Source organism: Amblyraja radiata, chromosome 1 (genome assembly GCF_010909765.2).
Source record: "Amblyraja radiata isolate CabotCenter1 chromosome 1, sAmbRad1.1.pri, whole genome shotgun sequence".
In the NCBI taxonomy this organism is placed as follows: domain Eukaryota; kingdom Metazoa; phylum Chordata; class Chondrichthyes; order Rajiformes; family Rajidae; genus Amblyraja; species Amblyraja radiata.
In genome coordinates this window covers 181,588,213-181,611,983 of record NC_045956.1, presented here as the reverse complement: position 1 = coordinate 181,611,983, position 23,771 = coordinate 181,588,213, and the positions used below count along the sequence as shown (strand labels likewise).

The 23,771-nt window shown below is 49.7% G+C and overlaps 1 protein-coding gene across 1 annotated transcript in view; it reads right to left on the bottom strand.

Annotated features, from left to right (window-relative positions):
* Positions 1-23,771, bottom strand: part of LOC116987271 (dysferlin-like) — a 168,503-nt gene that overhangs the window by 38,143 nt on the left and 106,589 nt on the right. The window contains exons 14-20 of the mRNA XM_033043200.1: positions 22,726-22,794; positions 20,265-20,308; positions 18,584-18,666; positions 14,957-14,992; positions 10,367-10,482; positions 9,600-9,713; positions 1,222-1,399 (exon numbers count right to left, since the gene is read on the bottom strand). Of these exons, the coding sequence (XP_032899091.1) occupies positions 1,222-1,399; positions 9,600-9,713; positions 10,367-10,482; positions 14,957-14,992; positions 18,584-18,666; positions 20,265-20,308; positions 22,726-22,794 (640 nt within the window). The remainder of the gene's footprint in view (positions 1-1,221; positions 1,400-9,599; positions 9,714-10,366; positions 10,483-14,956; positions 14,993-18,583; positions 18,667-20,264; positions 20,309-22,725; positions 22,795-23,771) is intronic.

Below are 23,771 nucleotides of genomic sequence, written 5' to 3'. Positions count from 1 at the left end.
GGTTATTGATAGGGGACGATCAGCCATGATCACATTGAATGGTGGTGCTGGCTCGAAGGGCCGAATGGCCTCCTCCTGCACCTATTGTATATGTTTCTATGTAATCAACAACAACAACAACAATCGGTTTTATTCGTCACATTGCACATAAAGTGCAAGTGAAATGAATTTGCCAGCAGCGGTACAATGAAAAAGAACACACAATACACGATAAAAATTTAACACAAACATCCACCACAGCATTCATCACTGTGGTGGAAGGCACAGAAATTGGCCAGTCCTCCTCCATTTTCTCCCGTGGTCGGGACCTCAACCTTCCGCAGCCGTCGCTGCGGGCGTCCAGATGGTAAAAGGACAAGGTAAAAGTCAAGGTAAGTCCAGAATCGGCTCTTCCCCACCGGAGACCGCGGCTTCAGGCTGGTGTAGGCCGCAGGCCGGCGGTCGAAGATTTAAAGTTGGTGCCGCAGCCAGAAGCACCGCAGACTGCAGGGCCGACAGACGAAGCTCCCCTCCAGGGATCCCCGGCGATGGTAAGTCGCCACCGCACCCGCGGTAGAAGTTGGCCGTGGGCCGGTGGTGGAAGCTTCTTCTTCCCCCCCCCCGGGTCCCCAACGTGAGATCCCGGGCTGTAGACGCCGCGCCAGCTGGAGCTCTGCAGACCGCGGCTTCAGGATGCCGACTGCCCCGGTGCAGCGAAACGGAGCGCTCCCCTCCAGCGAGCCCCAGCGAGGGCTCGCCCGCTCCACGCCGAGAGTCCACGCTGCGCCCGCCGCTGAAGCCCCAGTCGCGTCTCCGGGAAAGGTCGCGCCGATCCTTGCTGTTAGACCACGGAGGGGGGGTGACCTAACGGTTTCCCCCTTACCCCCCCACACCAACCCCCACACAAGACACACAGAGAAACATTAAAAGCATACATTAAAACACACAAAAAAAACAAAAAAAGTAGTAAAAAAACGGACACGCTGCTGACAGGGCGCCGGCTTGCAGCGCCCTCACCGACCGCCGTAATAAGGGGTAAGCTATTTAGAACGGAGATGAGGAAACACTTTTTCTCACAGAGAGTTGTGAGTCTGTGGAATCTATTGTCTATTATCTATTGTCTATTGAGAGAAATCAATATTCATACCACTGGGCTGTCAGCTGCCCAAGCAAAATAAATAAGAGCCTAGATCCACTCTGCCCTACGCATTACATAGCAGTGTACAGGAGTTCCATGCATACCGTCAAACACAGCCCTGCTGTACTGGGTTGTGGAGGCCAGGGGGAGGCAGGTGGCATCGAACTTGTTGCCGTAGTTACCGATGCTGACCTCGAACTGGATGGCGTCGCCCACTTCCTGCAGCATGGAGGCCGAGTAGAAGACGGCGCATAGGTGGAACTTGCGACGGCGCAGGTGTTTCTGCAAGGGAGCGGAGAGCAGGGAGGGTTAATAGACAATAGACAATAGGTGCAGGAGTAGGCCATTCGGCCCTTCGAGCCAGCACCGCCATTCAATGTGATCATGGCTGATCATCCCCAATCAGTACCCCGTTCCTGCCTTCTCCCCATATCCCCTGACTCCGCTATTTTTAAGAGCCCTATCTAACTCTCTCTTGAAAACATCCAGAGAACCTGCCTCCACCGCCCTCTGAGGCAGAGAATTCCACAAACTCACCACTCTCTGTGAGAAAAAGCCTCCGTTCTAAATGGCTTACCCCTTATTCTTAAACTGTGGCCCCTGGTTCTGGACTCCCCCAACATCGGGAACATGTTTCCTGCCTCTAGCGTGTCCAAACCCTTAATAATCTTATATGTTTCAATAAGAAACCCTCTCATCCTTCTAAACTCCAGAGCGTACAAGCCCAGCCGCTCCATTCTCTCAGCAAATGACAGTCCCGCCATCCCGGGAATTAACCTTGCGAACCTACGCTGCACTCCCTCAATAGCAAGAATGTCCTTCCTCAAATTGGAGGAACAAAACTGCACACAATACTCCAAGTGTGGTCTCACTAGGGCCCTGTACAACTGGAGAAGTGTTGTACTTACGGTGGCGCTGGTGCCAGCAGCCTCCACCTACAGCACGGTATCTTTTGTTTTTTTTGTTTATTTAGTTATGTAAAAGTGTGTTTTTTTGTGTTTTTATGTGGGGAAGAGGGTACGGTGCGGGGGATACCGTCCTTCAGCCGCTTCCTGGTGAAGACGCGACTATTATTCGAGTCGCGTCCTCGCCCCCCCCCCCCCACCGGCCTACCTACTGGATTGGCGTGGCCTTTCCTGCCGGGATCGACCAGAGCTCCAGCAGCGGCGGGACAGCGCTGATACATCGCGGGGCTGGCGAGTGCTGGACCTGCGGCACCGACATCATGGAGCTGCGGTTTGGACAGCGCGGGGTCCTGCGACTCTGCCCGGCTCGGCCTGCGGACACGGGAGCTGCGGACTCCGGCTGCGGGAGGCGGCTGATCGGGAGGTCCGGGCCGCTGAGGAGGATGTTCACCGTCAGGGTTCGGCGTCGGCGTTCCACCAGCCCGGCGTGAGGGCCTGAACATCGGGCCACCCAGGGCGGCGACTGCGGGTGCTAGGAAGGCCTCGACCACGAGTGAACATCTGGGAAGAACGGAGGGGAGGCTGGCTGGACTATGGTGCCTTCCTCACCTTGGTGCCACTGTGTTATGTTGTGTCGTGGACTTTCACTGTTTGTGCTTTTTTTTAAATTCCATTTTATTTTTAATATGTTTTATTATTTATTATTTATTATTATTTATTTATTTTTATTTTTATGATACTGCCTGTAAGGGAAATTCATTTTGTTGTCTCTAACTGAGACAATGACAATAAATTTGAATACAATACAATACAATACAAGAAAGACCTCTTTGCTCCTATATCTAACTCCTCTTGTTATGAAGGCCAACATGCCATTCACTTTCTTCACTGCCTGCTGTACCTGCATGTTAACATTCATAGACTGATGTACAAGGACCCCCAGATCCCGTTGCACTTCCCCTTCTCCCAAATGGACACCGTTTAGATAGCTTCAAACTCGTCGGTTCACAAGTCACAGGAGCACAGGCGGGCCACCCAAACCCGTGGAGCATCGGTACGCGGATTTCCACGGCGAATCTGTAGAAGTTGGTGAGAGTTGTAGGGGACATGTCCCTTGGTGTCAACATCACCAGCAACCTCTAGTGCAACGTTCAAATGGGGCGAGAGAGAGAAATGGGCGGCACGGTGGCGCAGCGGTAGAGTTGCTGCCTCATCAGCGCCAGAGACCCGGCCATGTTGAAGCAACGACCAAGAAAGCACACCAACATTTCTACTTCCTTAGAAGGCTGAGGAAGTTCGGCATGTATCATCCACAACTCTCACCAACTTCTACAGATGCGCCGCAGGGAGCATTTTATCGGGATGCATCACAGCACGGTTTGGGAACAGCTCCATCCAAGACCGCAAGAAATTGCAGCGAATTGTGGACGCAGCCCAGACCATCGCACAAACCAACCTCCCTTCCATTGACTCCATCTACACCTCACGCTGCCTCGGCAAGGCCAGCAGCATCATCAAGGACCAGTCGCACCCCGGCCACTCCCTCTTCTTTCCTCTCCCATCTGCCAAGACGTACAGAAGTGTGAAACCACACACCTCCAGACCCCCTACTTCCGTGTTGTGAGGCAACATGGGGTAAAACCATGTCATGCTCAGGTCTTCACTCTCCCCTCTCAACTTAAGCCTGTGCCCTCTAGTCTTGGAACCCTCTACCCTTTATTCTACCTAGGTCTTTATTCTTTGGAGCACAGAAGGTTAAGGGGGGACTCGATAGAGGTCTTTAAAATGATGAGAGGGATAGACAGAGTTGACGTGGATAAGCTTTTCCCATTGAGAGTAGGGAAGATTCAAACAAGGGGACATGACTTGAGAATTAAGGGACAGAAGTTTAGGGGTAACATGAGGGGGAACTTCTTTACTCAGAGAGTGGTAGCTGTGTGGAATGAGCTTCCAGTGGAAGTGGTGGAGACAGGTTCGATTTTATCATTTAAAAATAAATTGGATGGGTATATGGATGGGAAAGGAATGGAGGGTTATGGTCTGCGTGCAGGTAGATGGGACTAGGGGGGAATACGATTTCGGCACGGACTAGAAGGGCCAAGATGGCCTGTGTCCGTGCTGTAATTGTTATATGGTTATTTTACTTCGAAGTCACGTCAGTGATTACGTGAAGAACCCGCCAGGACGCATGCGTGTTTATCGTCTAACGCATTGCGTAGGACTGGCAGGGTGAACGGGATTCTCCTGCCACAGTCAGACCTGAAGGTAAGTTTTAAAAACTTTTTCCAGGTTTTTATCTTCCTACAGGAACCTCTACCTAGAGGTCCTGTTAAAGCCCGGGGCGAAGTCTGGAGGACCCATGACCTCGGGCATACCCGACATATAGCCGCATTAAAGGCCGCGGAATGCGGTAGCGGGCGGCGGTGAATTCGCCTCTCGGGCCGCTGGCGTTGGAGTCAGCAGCTTCACCCTGGTGCCGGTGGCACCTGGGGGGGGGAAACATCGTGGATACCGCCCGACATATAGCCGCTTTTAAGACCGTGGAATGCGGGAGCGGACGGCGGTGAATTCGCCTCTCGGGCCGCTGGCGTTGGAGCCAGCAGCATCATATTACCAGTACCTGGGAAACACAGCGGGGATACCCCGACACACAGCCGCTTGAAAGACCACGAAATATGGGTAGCGGGTGGCGGAGAAGTCGTCTCTCCGGCCGTTGGCGTTGGAGCCAGCGGCTTCTTACCTATACAGCGGGGATACCACCCGACAATGTATATCGCGGCTATCCCTTTCACAGGGACCGCGGGGATATCCCTGCTGCAGGAACCGCGGGGCTACCCAGCACGGGGGGGGGGGGAAAGCCCCGACTACTAGGGAACCCCGGCTGCATACAATGACCTCGAAGGGGGGTGGAGCGTTGCCCCCGCAGCAGAAGGTTTAAAACAGGACCTGCAGGTAAATTCTTTACTCTCAGGTTGTTTAAGTTCTATTTCTGTGAGGATGTGTTACAGGAAAGGAACCATGGACTAAGTCCAAATGGAGACTGACTGCGGAGGACCGCGGGAGTGCGGGCAGTCAGCCGCGGTTGGCTACACCTGGACCGCTAATCGATCATCAGTCACCGACCTGGCACCTGCACAGTCGGAATCGACACCTCAGACTGACGGGAAGGCCAAGCAAAGTCGGACAGGCCCGAAGACTCGGACAAGTCGGGCTGTGAAGACTCACCGCCGGCGGGAGCACTGCGATCGCATATCCCGCATGGAGCGGTTGATGGAGCAGATGCTCCAATGTGACATGCTCCGGTATATGGAGTCTAGTCACCATGGGGTCCTAGGATGCCCAAGGCAGCACCTTATTGAGGGCTGCATAATGCATCTCCCTCGACAGAGGGGAGCATTAGGAGTCACTTCTGGGCTGACTCTGAAGACAGGGGTTTTTGGGCTGAAGATACCACAAGTGTGCAGGGGGTGCAGGAATAACACAACCAGCAGCATGAGCTCGACGAGGGCCATCGGGCTCAGGAAGGCCACATCATCACACAAGACCTCACATCTCCGGCGGCAGCACCCCTACGCACCCACCAGCAAACCACGATGCACTGAAGCTGGTGAAAGCTTGAAGGCCGTACAACCAGGACAAAGGTCTTTTTTAGGCCATAGCCCAGAACGACCTTCCTGGAAGATGCGCCAAACCCGTACTCGAGCTCCTCTACCTCCCAGGAGCAGAAGTGCAAAATCATGCACACATGGTTGAGGCAGCTCCTGGGTCGGGTTGCATAAATCCTCCCATTCGGATAAAGGTATGGAGCCACTTAGATGACGTCTCCCGTCACGGATACAAGTTGGTAATATTTAAACTGGTTTGAATATTTACACTGGTTTGGGATAACATAAGATTAGTTTATACTGCACAACAGGTATGGTGGAGTTTGCCTTTCAAGGCAGGCTCACAATATGGGATGTGGACTGATCAATGTCAACAGCCTCAACCCGCATGTGCAGTATAGACATTTCTGAATAACTTCCCTGTGATCATTTCCTTTCACAGAAGATATTTGAAATTTAACTGGATGAGGCAATGATACACTCAGCAGCGTTGCAAAATGGGCTAACTTCAGTTTCCAGATTATTACCAAATCACTACAATCAGTGCTTCGACTGCACAGAGCTAACAAATAAGTGGCATGGCCAATCTGGATGATATTGAACATACTGTATTTTACTAAATTAGCCTTATCAGCCACATAGCTATATTTGAGAAATTGAGGTTCTCACCCGTCCAGTTAAATTCAAATTAAGTTGATACCAACTGAAACTATTGATTATTGGGATACAATCAAACCATTTATTTGTCTGGGATCAGCTCTGAGACAAAAGATTAGACCTCTGCTATTCTCAGCTGAAACTAACAAAGTCACAATGATGGACAAACAGTATTCAGTGTTGCTCCACTAAAAACCTCTCATCTGTAAATCTTCAGTCATTTCCAAACTGATGCTATTGCCCAAAGATGGGAAATCTACTAATACCATCTCTAGTTACGGAGGCAGATGGGATTAGCATGAGTTATCAAGTGTTCAGTTATGGTATCAACTGCCAATGGACACCAGGTGCATTCTGTGCATTAAAGGGCATGTGGATATGCATAACCTGCAAGCACAAGTCCAAGGTGATACACTTTGGTGGTGGTATATGTTAATCACAAAGGTACAATCAAATCAAAGTATCCGGTGATAGTTTTACCTAACCGCATTTAGCACTGGTGTATTATCATGCAAATTCAATGACAACACAGAATGAATGTGTTCTCACAAAGCATTTAATAACATTGTGGATCAATGGAACATTAACGATTGAGATGCTTGCATCCAGGTTCAATCAACAGGTACAAAAAATACAAGGCATATTAGTGGCGAAAGGGTGCATTCTCGCTACACAAGGGAGGAATGTTCTTTATGTCTTCCTCCATTTGGCCTCAATAGACGGGTCTTGCAAAATTCAGCAAGATTCCCGCTTCCGGGTTTCATAGTTCCTGCCTGGGTTATATACACATGATTCCCGCTGATGTGGGGAATGAGCATAAAACCTTACATGGTTATATCCGGATAAAAAAAGATGTTGGTTCAGTTGTGATGTTGAAACCATCCTCTGCATGATTAATCAATACATAGACTTACAGACTCTGAGAGACCGTTTCCTGTGGCTCGGGTTGTCTAACCATAAGCATTAGGAGTACTCACTACAGATTGCAGGAATAGCACCAAATAGCAGCAAACCGAATAGGAGATGGGAAGTATTGTTTATTCTTCTTTACGTTTAACTCGGCAAGGATGACTGACACATTGGAATTCAGTTTTATGGGATTATAACATCAAGATAAAATTCCATTTACTGTGCCTGAAGTACCTCCTCATCATTTGGCTGCGGAGTATATAAACCACTCTGTCCGGTCTCACCCTCTGACGTCTAAATTATGAAGGGTATCGTCAACTAAATACCTCCTAGGCCTAGGGACGCAGAGATATGGGTTGTTAACATTGTGCTACGTCACTTCGCCGATAGGCACCAGCAACATCCCTGTCCTTGGTCTCACGTACCAGTGGTTACACCATGGTGCTGAGTACAGCGCTACGGGTCCAGTCATTGCTACACTGGATAGAATGATCATATCGCGGGCATGTTTTGTTTATGATTAGTCAAGCAGAGTAGACAGGGACACAGATCAAACTAGATGTTGCATATCCCATGGACCTTGGGCTGCGTGTGATCACGCATCTACACCAGTATGTCAAGGTCCCTAAGAGCCTCATAGACTCTGACTAGCAATATTGTTAGTTACATATCGTTAGAAGGAATCACTACGAACCTTCTCCAGAGGGTTAAATGGGTCTGGCATATACAGGCGTGTACATTGAAATTGAGTCTCACTCCACCAGGACCGCTATACCTCAGCAGCAGGGTTATGGACCACATCCTAGCGGCTGCAGGATGGTCAAACTATTAATCTGTACAAATATTCAGAATAAACCCATTGCCAGATCGGGGGTATTTGCCAACTCTATGTTAGGTATGGTTCATACTTCCTCCAGGTTGAGGGAGGTTACTATTGTTCATCAATAGCATCAACATGTCTATATCTATGTCATGTCTGAATGCTATATTAATGTTCACTCATCATTGGCCCACTGATGCTGTGTATGATGCCTGGACTCGTTTCCACGGCATGAAATCACAGAGCTTTAAAATCTTCACGTAGTCACTCACGTGACTCCGAAGTAAAATAGTAAGATTAAACGAGAACTTACCAGTTTGAAGTTTGATCTTTATTTTATGAGGAGTAACGTTGAGGGATTACGTGCCCTCCACGCCCACCCTCGATCATAAAGTTCAACTGGTATCCTATTTCTCTAATCTTACTATGTTCAGTTCATTTACTGTTATCTGTGATTTCACACCGCTGCTTTGAAGATTGACACGCATGCGTCCTGGCGGGGTTCTTCACGTATTCCCTCAACGTTACTCCTCACAAAATAAAGATCAAACTTCAAACTGGTAAGTTCTCGTTTAATCTTACTATTATATGGTTATACCCTGGGGGAAAGATTGTGAGGGTTCACTTTATCCGTGCCCCTCATGATCTTGTACACCCCAATAAGGTCACCCCCCAGCCTCCTACGCTCCAAAGAAAAAGGTCTCAGCCTGTCCAACCTGTCCCATAACTCAAGCCTGCAACCCCAAGTAACATCCTGAGGAAACTCTTTTGGCTAAACACTTTTATTGATGCTCACAGGCCAGTGGGTGTCCATTTTGTCTGCTTCACAACATTTTGGGGAGTATCTTCATGCTTCAAGTATTTAGTCTAGTTCAGAGATACAGCGTGGAAGCAGGCCCTTCGGCCCACCGAGTCTGCGCTGACCAGCGATCCCCGCTCACTAACACTAGTGGATAATTTTACATTTCTACCAAGCCAATTAACCTACAAACCTGTACGTCTTTGGATTGTGACAATAGACAATAGACAATAGGTGCAGGAGTAGGCCATTCGGCCCTTCGAGCCAGCACCGCCATTCAATGTGATCATGGCTGATCATCCCCAATCAGTACCCCATTCCTGCCTTCTCACCATATCCCCTGACTCCGCTATTTTTAAGAGCCCTATGTAGCTCTCTCTTGAAAGTATCCAGAGAACCTGCCTCCACCGCCCTCTGAGTCAGAGAATTCCACAGACTCACCACTCTCTGTGAGGTAAAGTGTTTCCTCGTCTCAGTTATAAATGGCTTACTCCTTAATCTTAAACTGTGTGGCCCCTGGTTCTGGACTCACCCAACATCGGGAACATGTTTCTTGCCCCTAGCGTGTCCAAGCCCTTAACAATTGTGGGAGGCAACCGGAGAACCCGGAGAAAACCCACGGGGAGAACGTGCAAACTCCGTACAGACAGCACCTGCAGCCAGGATGGAACCCGGGTCCCCTGGCGCTGCGAGGCAGCAACTCTACCGCTGCGCCACCGTGTCGGCCTGGTGTTAGGTTTCTGTGAGACGTGACTAGCTCCCAAAGCCTACACCTCCAGAAAATTACCTCCAACCTCAGCAGTTCGTCCGAGGGGATCTCCTCGATCTTCTGCTCGGCCCGATCCACCAGCTTGGTGCTCAGTTCCACCAGGATCCTTCCTCGATAGGCCATTGTCTCACCCTGGAGAGAGCAACAAACCAGGCAGGTAAAACAAACAGTGAAAGGTGGACAGGATTGCAATGAAGAAAGCGAATGGCATGTTGGCCTTCATAACAAGAGGAGTTGAGTATAGGAGCAAAGAGGTCCTTCTGCAGTTGTACGGGGCCCTAGTGAGACCACACCTGGAGTATTGTGTGCATTTCTGGTCCCTAAATTTGAGGAAGGACATTCTTGCAGTGTAGGTTCACCAGGTTAATTCCCGGGATGGCGGGACTGTCATATGCTGAGAGAATGGAGCGGGCTGGGCTTGTATGCTCTGGAATTTAGAAGGATTAGAGGGGATCTTATTGAGCTATGAGGTGCTGTTCTTCCAACTTGCGCTGGGCCTCACTGTGGCAATGGAGGAGGCCCAGGACAGAAAGGTCAGTGTGGGAATGGGAGGGGGAGTTGAAGTGCTGAGCCATCGGGAGATCAGGTAGGTTTAGTCACCCATTCCTTCTCTCCAGAGAAGCTTCCTGTCCCGCTGAGTTACTCCAGCATTTTGTGTCTATCTTACAATCGACACTGGGCAATAGGTGCAGGAGTAGGCCATTCGGCCCTTCGAGCCAGCACCGCCATTCAATGTGATCACGGCTGATCATTCAGAAGAGTGAGGAGGTCAGCGTGATGCCTACCTTCCCGAGGTTCATGTCCACATAGGGGTCGGGGAATCCCGTGAACTCTCGTGGGCTGCCGTACAGGTTGACGAAGCAGGGCCCGAAGGTGGGCAGGTATCCGAGACCGTCATCGACTGCCATCGGGATGGAGCAGGAACACGGAGAGACGCAGAGGAAGGCGTTAGGTTGCATCACAAAAATAACCATCCACACCCCCTGCATTTCTCCCAATCCTAACCCGACACTAATCCCAATCCCATCAATTGTTCCCAACCACAACCCAATCCAAACATTTCACCCCATCAAATGGTCTCAATCACATTCCCAATCCCAAGCTCCTAATCCCACCAATTTCTCCCAGAGCATTCTCGTCAAAACATCTCAATCCCATCAAACAATCCCAGTCTCATTCCCATCAACGCGCCTCAACCCTCAACATTTTTTCCCAGTCACATTCACATTCACAACCCAAATACCACCGACCTTGGTTGTGTGGCAATTAAATTATTTCAAATTCAAATTTCAAATTCCAATGTCGTGATCCCACCAAGCTTCCCTGGTCTCAGACCCATCCCAACACTTCGATCCCACCACCTTTTCCCAGTCACATTCCCGGCCCAATGTCTTATTCCCGCCTAACTTCCCCCCTGTCAGTCCCATCAAAACCGCCAAACTGTCTCAATCGCACTCGCATCCCAACATCCCAATTCCGCCCAGTCAACCATTCCAAATCTCACCCAAATCAATCCCAAAGACAATAGACAATAGACAATAGGTGCAGGAGTAGGCCATTCGGCCCTTCGAGCCAGCACCGCCATTCAATGTGATCATGGCTGATCATCCACAATCAGTGCCCCGTTCCTGCCTTCTCCCCATATCCCCTGACTCCGCTATCTTTAAGAGCCCTATCTAGCTCTCTCTTGAAAGTATCCAGAGAACCTGCCTCCACCGCCCTCTGAGGCAGAGAATTCCACACACTCACAACTCTCTGTGTGAAAAAGTGTTTCCTTATCTCCGTTCTAAATGGCTCTTAAACTGTGGCCCCTGGTTCTGGACTCCTCCAACATCGGGAACATGTTTCCTGCCTCCAGTGTGTCCAAACCCTTAATAATCTTATATGTTTCAATAAGATCCCCGTCAAAAGACAGTCAATAGACTGTCCGACATCATCCAAGTCCTGCAGATAGTTGTCGACCGATCCCTCCAAACACTAATTGCCATCCCCATCCATGCCCCCAATGGTGTGGGCTCCATCTATCCTTGCTGGCTTTGATTTGTCCAATTGCATACCTATCATTCATTTGTTCTTTCAACTCTTTTTTATCTCTCGTGTCCCCCTCCCCTGATTCTCAGTCTCGGCCCAAAACATCACCTATTCCTTCTCTCCAGAGATGCTGCCTGGCCCGCTGAGTTACTCCAGCATTTTGTGCCCATCCATAAACGCATCCCCACCCAGCTCTCCGACCAAGTACCAACTTCCAGACCCAAGCCCTTCAACTGAGCTTCAAGAGAGAGCTAGATAGGGCTCTTGAAGATAGCGGAGTCAGGGGATATGGGGAGAAGGCAGGAACGGGGTACTGATTGGGGATGATCAGCCATGATCACATTGAATGGCGGTGCTGGCTTGAAGGGCCGAATGGCCAACTCCTGCACCTATTGTTTTTTGTCTATCCCAAACACCAAGGCATCACTATCTATCACCCCTGTTATTTCAACCCAGTCCATAACCTGAACCCCAGCCTGAAGACGGGTCTCGACTCCAGGGATGCTGCCCATCCCGCTGAGTTACTCCAGCATTTTGCGTCTATCTTTCGTTTAATCCATCATCTCCTGTTCCATCCTGCACTATCAGTGACCCCTCCATGCAACCAGAGACCCATCCCCGTCTCTATCCATGTCGTCACATCCAACCTCAGCACCACAAACCCAATCCCATCCATCGCCCCCAAAACGCAACACCCCCATCACCGTCACCTGCCCACAAGCCCCAAGGTCATCTCCTCGACAACTCCGCGAGCTGACCCCAAACACCAAATGCCCTTTCCCCAACACCGTCTCCGATGGCAAAGCCCACGGCTAGACCCCAAACACCTTTCCCAGTGCCATCACCAAGAGCAGAACACCATTCAGCCAGGAGGAGAGAAGTTGTGCCCGCAATACAGTCGGAAACTGGAGCCTGTGGCGATGGTGTGAGGTTGGTGGGAGCTTTGTGTTATATCCAGCCAAAGTGGTCCATGCTCTGAACTCACCCCCGCTCTGATCTGGTGAAGGTGAACGCAGAGAGTGGGTTCACCAGGCTAATTTGAGCTCCAAATTTGAGGAAGGACATTCTTGCTATTGAGGGAGTGCAGCTTAGGTTCACCAGGTTAATTCCCGGGATGGCGGGACTGTCATATGTTGAGAGAATTGAGCGACTGGGCTTGTACACACTGGAATTTAGAAGGATGAGAGGTGATCTTATTGAACAATGTAAGATTATTAAGGTATTGGACACACTAGAGGCAGGAAACATGTTCCCAATGTTAGGGGAGTCCAGAACCAGGGGCCACAGTTTAAGAATAATGGGTGAGCCATTTAGAACGGAGACGAGGAAACACTTTTTCACCTAGAAACTGAATCTGTGGAATTCTCTGCCTCAGAAGGCAGTGGAGGCCAATTTTCTGGATTCTTTCAAAAGAGAGTTAGATGGAGTTCTTAAAGAATGCGGAATCAGCGGATATGGGAAGAAGGCAGGAACGGGGTACTGATTGTGGATCACCAGCCATGATCACATTGAATGGCGCTGCTGGCTCGTTGTGCCGTATGGCCTACTCCTGCACCTATTGTCGATTGTCGATTGTCTAACTGCCCTGAATTTCATCATGAACCTGGTGGCTCTGATGGCACAATGTCAACGTTAGAAAAAGCAGGTGTAGGAAGGAACTGCAGATGCTGGTGTAAACTGAAGAAAGACACAAAATGCTGGAGTAACCCAGCGGGTCAGAGAGAAGGAATAGGTGACATTTCAGGTCGAAACCTTTCTTCAGACTCAAGGAGAGTCTCGACCCGAAACGTCACCTATCTTTGTTCTCCAGAGATGCTGCCTGTCCCGCTGAGTTACTCCAGCACTTTGCATCCTTTTGTGCATTAACAAGCTTCTGCAGTTCCTTGTTTCTCCAGGAACCAGAGGACCTAGGTTCAACGTGAGGGGGGAAGGATTTAATAGGGACCTGAAGGGTAACTTTTTCATATTAAGGGTGGTGGGTGTATGGAATGAGCTGCTGAAGGAGGTAGTTGAGGCTGGGACTATCGCAACGTTTAAGAGACATTTAAACTGGTACATGGATAGGACAGGTCTAGAGGGATATGGGCCAAACATGGACAGGAAGAACTAGTGTATTGGGACATGTTGGCCGGTGTGGGCAAGTTGGGCCAAAGGGCCTGTTTTCACACTGTATCACTCAATGACTGCCAGAGGAGGTAGTTGAGGCAACATTTAAGACACATTTAGACAGGTACATGGTTGGAATAGAAAGAGTAACTCAGCGGGACAGGCAGCATCTCTGGATAGAAGGAATGGGTGACTTTTCGGGTCGGCTCCCTTCTTCAGATTATCCCAACCCGAAACGTCACCAATTCCTTCTCTCCAGAGTTGTGAATTTGTGGAATTCCCTGCCACAGAGGGCAGTGGAGGCCAAATCATTGGATGGATTTAAGAGAGAGTTAGATAGAGCTCTAGGGGCTAGTGGAGTCAAGGGATATGGGGAGAAGGCAGGCACGGGTTATTGATTGGGGACGATCAGCCATGATTACAATAAATGGCGGTGCTGGCTCGAAGAGCCGAATGGCCTCCTCCTGCACTATTTTCTATGTTTCTATGTTTCTATGCATAGTTTGAGAGGGATATGGGCAAAATGTGGACAGGTGAACCTTGCAGTGACCCAGTTGGAAAGTGGAAGAGAAGGGAGGTTATTCATTTGGTGGTGGGAGTCTAGTCAGCCATGCATTGGTAGAGCAGCCAAAGCCAAAGGTGTACAGGTGGCAAAGGTAGACACAAAATGCTGGAGTAACTCAGCGGGACAGGCAGCATCTCTGGAGAGAAGGAATGGGTGACGTTTCGGGTCGAGACCCTTCTTCAGATTGTCCCGACCCGAAACGTCACCCATTCCTTCTCTCCAGAGATGCTGCCCGTCCAACTGAGTCACTCCAATACTGTGTATCTTCCTTTAACCAAAGGTGAAATTGCAACTCCAGCTCCGACCACTGGGGTTCAGCATTGGCCCATGAACCCAACCATTGTCTCTCAGTGGAGGTAGGAACTGCAGATGCTGGTTTACACCGAAAATTAGACGCATAAAGCTGGAGTAACTCAGCGGGACTTCTTCAGACCCGACCGATTCCTTCTCTCCAGAGATGCTGGCCTGTCCCGCTGAGTTACTCCAGCGTTTTGTGTCCATCTTCAGTGCGAGCCATCTTCTGTGGTTCCGTCCTGTGGTACAGGTGCCAAGGGCAGGGGAGCATCAAAGCAAAGCCTTCACTCAATCATCTCTTGGTTGCACCTTTGGCAAGCCATGCTAAAATAAAAAGCAAGCACAAGCAGTCCAGTACAGTCAACTAAAAAAAACGTACAGCCGCTGGTTGGTTCAGGCTTCACAGGGGCAATATCTGAGGTACAAAGAAATGGAGACCATTAGGGGTAACATCAGGATGGGAACATGATATAGAGAGAGAGAGAGGGGGAGCGAGGAAGCGAGGGGGGGGGGGGGGGGGGGGGGGGGGATGAAGCTTCGTCAGATCAACAGTTAGAGAAACAAAATGCTGGAGAAACTCAGCGGGTGAGGCAGCATCTATGGAGCAAAGGAATAGGCAACGTTTCGGATCGAGACCCTTCTTCAGACTGATGTGTGGGGGGTGGGGGGGGTGGGAAGAAGAAAGGAAGATGCGGAGACAGTGGGCTGTGGGGGAGCTGGGAAGGGGAGGGGATGGCAGGAGGAAGCAGGGACTACCTGAAATTGGAGGTCAATGTTCATACCGCTGGGGTGTAAACTGCCCAAGCGAAATATGAATTTACACCCCAGCGATATGAACATTGAATTCCCCAATTTCAGGTAGTCCTTGCTTTCTCCCCCCTCCTTTCCCCTCCCCTGCCCAGCTCCCCCACAGCCCACTGTCTCTGCCTCTTCCTTTCTTCTTCCCGTCACCCCCACATCAGTCTGAAGAAGGGTCTCGACCCGAAACGTCACCTATTCCTTCGCTCCATAGACGCTGCCTCACCCGCTGAGTTTCTCCAGCATTCGATTTTTCCAGCATCTGCAGTTCTTTCTTAAACAGCACGTCAGATCGAGAGTAATCGCCTCGAAACCAATCGCAAATAACCGAAACATTTCGAGTCCCGCACCGAGTCCAGGTGCGGGGACTCGAGGGCCTGAGCTGCAGGGAGCGGTTGGGCAGGCTAGGACTCCATTCCTTGGAGCGCCGGAGGATGAGGGGCGAGCTGTTCGATGTTTGAACATCTCTTGGTGTTTAGGGAGCTTTCAGATGGACTCCTGGATAAGCAGGGAATGGAGGGGTACATGCAGGCAAATAAGAGTTTAACCTGGCCTCAGGTTCAGCACAGACATTGTGGGCTGAAGGGCCTGTTCTATGTATTAACATCCCTTGGTGTTTAGAAGGCTTCTGAATAGGCGCATGGATATGTGGGGAATGGAGGGATATGGGTTATATGCAGGCAGAGGAGATTAGATTAAATTGGCATCATGTTCAGCACAGACATTGTGGGCCGAAGGGCCTGTTCCAGTGCAGTATTGTTGTATATTCTATGTTCTATGGTTAATGGTTTATATTCCGTTCTATGCTCTATATGTTCTATGTTCTATATGTTCTGTTCTACACTCTACACTCTACTCTCTACACTACACTCTACACTCTACACTCTACACTCTACACTCTACACTCTACACTACACTCTACACTACACTCTACACTCTACACTCTACACTACACTCTACACTCTACACTCTACACTCTACACTACACTCTACACTCTACACTCTACACTCTACACTCTACACTCTACGCTCTACACTCTACGCTCTACGCTCTACGCTCTACACTCTACACTCTACACTACACTCTACACTCTACACTACACTCTACACTCTACGCTCTACGCTCTACACTCTACACTCTACACTACGCTCTACACTACACTCTACACTCTACGCTCTACGCTCTACACTCTACACTCTACACTACGCTCTACACTCTACACTACGCTCTACACTACACTCTACACTACACTCTACACTACACTCTACACTCTACACTCTACACTACACTCTACACTACACTCTACACTCTACACTCTACACTACACTCTACACTACACTCTACACTCTACACTCTACACTCTACGCTCTACACTACACTCTACGCTCTACACTCTACACTCTACACTCTACACTCTACACTACACTCTACGCTCTACACTCTACACTCTACACTCTACACTCTACACTCTACACTACACTCTACGCTCTACACTACACTCTACACTCTACACTACACTCTACACTCTACACTCTACACTCTACACTCTACACTCTACACTCTACACTACACTCTACGCTCTACACTCTACACTCTACACTCTACACTCTACACTCTACACTACACTCTACACTCTACACTCTACACTCTACACTCTACACTACACTCTACACACTACACTCTACACTCTACACTACACTCTACACTCTACACTACACTCTACACTACACTCTACACTACACTACACACTACACTACACTACACTCTACACTCTACACTACACTCTACACTCTACACTCTACACTCTACACTACACTCTACGCTCTACACTTTACACTCTACACTCTACACTACACTCTACACTCTACACTCTACACTACACTCTACACTCTACCCTCTACACTCTACCCTCTACTCTACACTCTACACTCTACCCTCTACACTCTACCCTCTACACTACTCTACACTCTACACTCTACACTCTAACCTCTACTCTACACTACTCTACACTCTACACTCTACACTCTACACTCTACACACTACACTCTACACTCTACACTCTACACACTACACTCTACACTCTACACTCTACACTCTACACTCTACACTCTACACTTTACACTCTACACTCTACGCTCTACACTCATATTCTATCTAATCCCACCAACAGCAGGTCCCCGGGACAGATCCCCGTATTCACTCTGTAGCTGGGAGTAGGATCAGTCCAGGGAGCAGGAACGTTAGTAACAGCAGGAACCTGTTGGAACAGCAGCGATCATTATTTCATTCGACTGGTCAGCGATGCCTGGCAGCAGATTGTATTCCACCCCGTCTGGTGCCCACGGTGAACCTTTGAAAGCCGAGGGCGGCGCTGTGGCACAGCGGGTAGAGCTGCTGCCTCCCAGCACCAGAGACCCAGGTTCCATCCCGACCATGGGTGCTGTCTGTATGCAAATGGTTTCTAGTCCATTTATCTGGCCAAATGTCTTTTTAATGTTGTAATATTACCCGCCCCAACTTCCTCCTCCAGTAGCTCGTTCCATAAACCCACCATCCCCTGTGTGAAAAAGTTGGCCCTCAGGTCCTTATTACATTATTCGCCCCTCAAACTTGTGTCTTTGACCTCGATTCACCTACTATGGGTAAAATACTGTGCATTCACCCTATCAATTTTATTCCTCCAGGTGCTCCGGTTTCCTCCCACTTCCCAAAGATGTGCGGGATTGTAAGTTAATTGGCCCTGTGTAAATTGCCTCCAGAGTGTAAAGTGGGATATATATAACACAGAACCAGTATGAACGGGCGATCGATGGTCAGCCTGGACTCGGGGGGGCCGAAGGGTCTGTTCTAATGCTTTGTCTCTAAGCTCTAAACTGAACCTCCAAACCCACACGTCTTTGGGATGTGGGAGTCAACCGGAGTGCCCGGAGGAAACCCACGCAGTCACAGGGAGAGTGTACAGACTCCAGCACCCGAGGTCAGGATCGAACCGGAGTCACTGGCACTTTGAGGCAGTAGCTCAACTAACTGTAGGTTAATTGGTTGTCTGTAAATTGTCCCTACAGTGTAAGGAGTGGAAATGAAGGTGGGATAACATAGAACTAGTGTGAACGGGTGATCGATGGACTCGGTGGGCCGAAGGGCCTGTTCCCTGCTGTATCTTTCGATCAATGCTATTGATTGGGAAAGTTCCAAGAGCTTACTTACCTTCGATCTCTCCTCCCGGGGCGGAGATCTTTGACATGCACAGGTAGGTGGTGCCGATCACATCATTGTGAGAGAGGCGATCCCTGTATGGGAAGAAGAGAGTGGCAGTGTGACCCGCACCCATGGCCACACGCACACACACGCAATGCACACGCAACGCACGCGCATGCACACTCGCACGTACACACGCACTCATGCACGCACACATACACGCACTCATGCACGCACACACACACGCACTCATGCACGCACACACACATACACGCACTCATGCACGCACACACACACGCACTCATGCACGCACACACACATACACGCACTCACACGCGGGCACACACACACGCACTCATGCACGCACACACACATACACGCAAGGCACACGCCACGCACATGCATACGCACACTCACATAATGCACTCACACGCAAGGCGCACGCCACACAATACACACGCATACACACGCAGCGCACGCACTCACACACGCAATGCAGGCACTCACACACGCAACGCTCACGCACACGCAATGCTCACGCACACGCAACGCACGCATAATCACACGTACACGTACACAATACACACACGCACTCACACACTCATACATCCCCTCTCTTACTCTGACAACCCCTCACCCTCTCTCACATCAGGCAAGAGACCTCCCTTCCATTGACTCCATCTACACCTCACGCTGCCTCGGCAAGGCCAGCAGCATCATCAAGGACCAGTCTCACCCCGGCCACTCCCTCTTCTCCCCTCTCCCATCGGGTAAAAGGTACAGGTGTACAGTTTCTACCCAGCTGTTATCAGGCAACTGAACCATCCTATCACCAACTAGAGAGCAGAGCTGAACTACTATCTACCTCATTAGAGACCCTCGGACTATCCTTGATCGGACTTTACTGGCTTTACCTTGCACTAAACGTTATTCCCTTATCATGTATTTCTCTCTATCTCTATCTGTCTCACTCTCTTACTCGCTCTCTCTCTCTCTCTTTCCTTCTCTTTCTTTCTCCCTCTTCCTCTCTCTCTCTCTCTCTCTCTCCCCCTCTCTCTCTCTCCCTGCCTTCCGATCCCCCTCCTGTCCTCCCATTTTTGTCCCCTTTCCAATAAAAGTGTCGGGGTTATGGGGAGAAGGCAGGAGAATGGGGTTGGGAGGGAGAGATAGATCAGCCATGATTGAATGGCGGAGTGGACTTGATGGGCCGAATGGCCTAATTCTGCTACCATCACATGAAGCTATGTTTCTGGTGCAAGCCCACTGACCAGTAACATTAGGGTCGGTCACGGTGGCACAGCGGTAGAGTCGCTGCCTTACACCGCTTCCAGCGCCAGAGACCCGGGTTCGATCCCGACTACGGGTGCTGTCTGTACAGAGTGTGCACGTTCTCCCCGTGACCTGCGTGAGTTTTCTCCGAGATCTTCGGTTTCCTCCCACACTCCAAAGACGTGTGGGTTTTGTAGGTTAATTGGCTTGGTGCCAATGTATGCAGGGGTGGTGTTTGTGTGCAGGGATCGCTGGTCAGTACGGGCTCGGTGGGCCGAAGGGCCTGTTTCTATGCTATATCTCCAAACTAAACTAGACTAAATTAGTCTCGCCCCACTCTCTTCAGATGCTGCCCGACCTGCCGATTATTCCAGCATCTCCACCAGGAGAACGATGTACCGTGTAGCCGGCAATTACTCACCAATCGGTGAGGCGGATCTTCATCTTCTCACACATTGAGGGAAACTGTGGAAGAAACAACATTCCGGTTTGCATTCCTCCCCAAAATATGTCATAGAGTCAGAGAGTGATACAGCGTGGAAACGGACCCTTCGGCCCAACTCGCCCACACCGGCCAACATGTCCCAGCTACACTAGACCCACCTGCCTGCCTTTGGCCCATATCCCTCCAAACCTGTCCTATCCATGTACCTGTCTAACTGTTTCTTAAATGTTGGGATAGTCCCAGCCTCGACTACCTCCTCTGGCAGCTTGTTCCATACACCCACCACCCTGTGTGCGAAAAAGTTACCCCTCAGATTCCTATTAAATCTTTTCCCCTTCACCTTAAACCTATGTCCTCTGGTCCTCGATTCCCCTACTCTGGGCAAGAGACCCGATCTATTCAATAGACAATAGACAATAGGTACCTCTCTGTTTCTTAAACGTTGGGATAATCCCAGCCTCAGCTACCTCCTCTGGCAGCTCCTTCCATACACCCACACACCAGGTTGTAGTGTTTAATAGGCTGATGGCTATAGGTACATGTTGGCCAGTGTGGGCAAGTTGGGCCGAAGGGCCTGTTTCCACGCTGACACTAGTTCACGTTCACATTTATTGTCACATGCACCAATTGGTACAGTGAGATTTGAGTTACCATGCAGCCATACGAATAAAAAGAACACAACACACAATAGAGTTTAACATAAACATCCCCACACAGCGGGATCAACGTTTCCCACTGTGAGGGAAGGCACTAAAGTTCAGTCATCTTCCTCATTGTTCACCCGTGTTCGGGGCCTTCAAACCCTCTGCAGTCGCCGCTACGGAAGGCCAGATGTACAGGCCCTCCCGCCGGGATGATCGGAACTCCGGCGTCAGGACGGATTGGAACACATTTGGAGTTCCTGAATCGGCCACTTCTTACCGGAGACCGCGGCTTCCAATAGACAATAGACAATAGGTACAGGAGTAGGCCATTTGGCCCTTCGAGCCAGCACCGCCATTCAATGTGATCATGGCTGATCATCCCCAATCAGTACCCCGTTCCTGCCTTCTCCCCATATCCCCTGACTCTGCTATCTTTAAGAGCCCTATCTAGCTCTCTCTTGAAAGCATCCAGAGAACCGGCCTCCACCGCCCTCTGAGGCAGAGAATTCCACAGACTCACCACTAAAAAATAGGTGCAGGAGTAGGCCATTCGGCCCTTCAAGCCTGCACCACCATTCAATATGATCATGGCTGATCATCCAACTCAGTATCCTGTACCTGCCTTCTCTCCATACCCCCCTGATCCCTTTAGCCACAAGGGCCACATCTAACTCCCTCTTAAATATAGCCAATGAACTGGCCTCAACTACCTTCTGTGGCAGAGAATTCCAGAGATTCACCACTCTCTGTGTGAAAAATGTTTTTCTCATCTCGGCCCTAAAAGATTTCCCCCTTATCCTTAAACTGTGACCCCTTGTTCTGGACTTCCCCAACATCGGGAACAATCTTCCTGCATCTAGCCTGTCCAACCCCTTAAGAACCCCTTAAGTTTCTATAAGATCCCCCCTCAATCTTCTAAATTCTAGCGGGTACAAGCAGAGTCTATCCAGTCTTTCTTCATATGAAAGTCCTGACATCCCAGGAATCAGTCTGGTGAACCTTCACTGTACTCCCTCTATGGCAAGAATGTCTTTTCTCAGATTAGGAGACCAAAACTGTACACAATACTCCAGGTGTGGTCTCACCAATACCCTGTACAACTGCAGTAGAACCTCCCTGCTCCTATACTCAAATCCTTTTTCTATGAATGCTAACATACCATTCGCTTTCAATGACTGGTGTACCATGACACCCAGGTCTCGTTGCATCTCCCCTTTTCCTAATTGGCCACCATTCAGATAATAGTCTACTTTCCTGTTTTTGCTGTCAAAGTGGATAACCTCACATATATCCACATTATACTGCATCTGCCATGCATTTGCCCACTCACCCAGCCTATCCAAGTCACCTTGCAGCCTCCTAGCATCCTCCTCACAGCTAACACTGCCCCCCAGCTTAGTGTCATCCGCAAACTTGGAGATGTTGCATTCAATTCTCTCGTCCAAATCATTAATATATATTGTAAATAGCTGGGGTCCCAGCACTGAGCCTTGCGGTACCCCACTAGTCACTGCCTGCCATTGTGAACAGGACCCGATTACTATTACTCTTTGCTTCCTGCAGTGAAGGAATAGGTGACGTTTCGGGTCGAGACTGAAGAAGGGTCTTGACCCGAAACGTCACCTGTACCTTGACTATTATTGTAGGTAGACAAAAATGCTGGAGAAACTCAGCGGGTGAGGCAGCATCTATGGAGCATAGATCCAGTGTGGAAACAGGCCATTTGGCCCACCGAGCCCGTGCATCTGTACTATCTATCCGCGCGTTCACTGGAGAGGGACGGGGTCTCTTACTCTGATCGGCAGCACCAGACTCTGGTTCCACTGCGGGTTGGCATTTTTCTCGATGATCTTACTGCAGATCTGGAAAAAAGAGGAAGCACAGTTACCCCGTCTCACCCTGCAACAATAGACAATAGACAATAGGTGCACGAGTCGGCCATTCAGCCCTTCGAACCAGCACCGCCATTCAATGTGATCTTGGCTGATCATCCCCAATCAGTACCCCGTTCCTGCCTGCTCCCCATATCCCCCGACTCCGCTATCTTTAACTCTCCGCTATCTTATCCAACTCTCTCTTGAAAGCATCCAGAGAATTAGCCTCCACCGCCCTCTGTGGCAGGGAATTCCGCAGACTCACAACTCTCTGGGTGAAAAAGTGTTTCCTCATCTCCGTTCTAAATGGCCTACCCCTTATTCTTAAACTGTGTGGCCCCTGGTTCTGGACTCCCCCAACATCGGCAACCTCGAATCTTTAGTCAGAGGGTAGTTAATCTGTGGAATTCGTTGCCACAGAAGTCAGTGCATATTTTTAAGGCAGAGATAGATAGATTCTTGACCAGAACGGGAGTCAGGGGTTATGGGGAGGAGGCAGGAGAATGTGGGAGAGATAGATCAGCCATGATTGAATGGCGAAGTAGACTTGATGGGCCGAATGGCCTAATTCTACTCTTGAACTTGTGATCTTGTATTCTGAGGCCATGACCTTTGGGATTAGGAGGCAGAGATCAGCTCTGATTGAATAGGTTAGATTCGATGGGCCGAATCGAAGAGTACATTTGATGGGTTGAATGGCCTAATACTACTCCTATAATGTGTGAACTTGTGAATAGTGAAAGGCCTGGATAGAGTGGATGTGGAGAGGGTGTTTCCACTGGCGGGAGAGTCTAGGACTAGAGCACACAGCCTCGGAATAAAAGGACGTACCTTTAGGAAGGAGATGAAATAGACAGATTCTTGATTATGGGTTTTGGGGAGAAGGCAGGAGAATGCGGTTAGAGGTTAGGAGGGAGAGATAGATCAGCCGTGATTGAATGGCGGTGGATTTGATGGGCCGAATG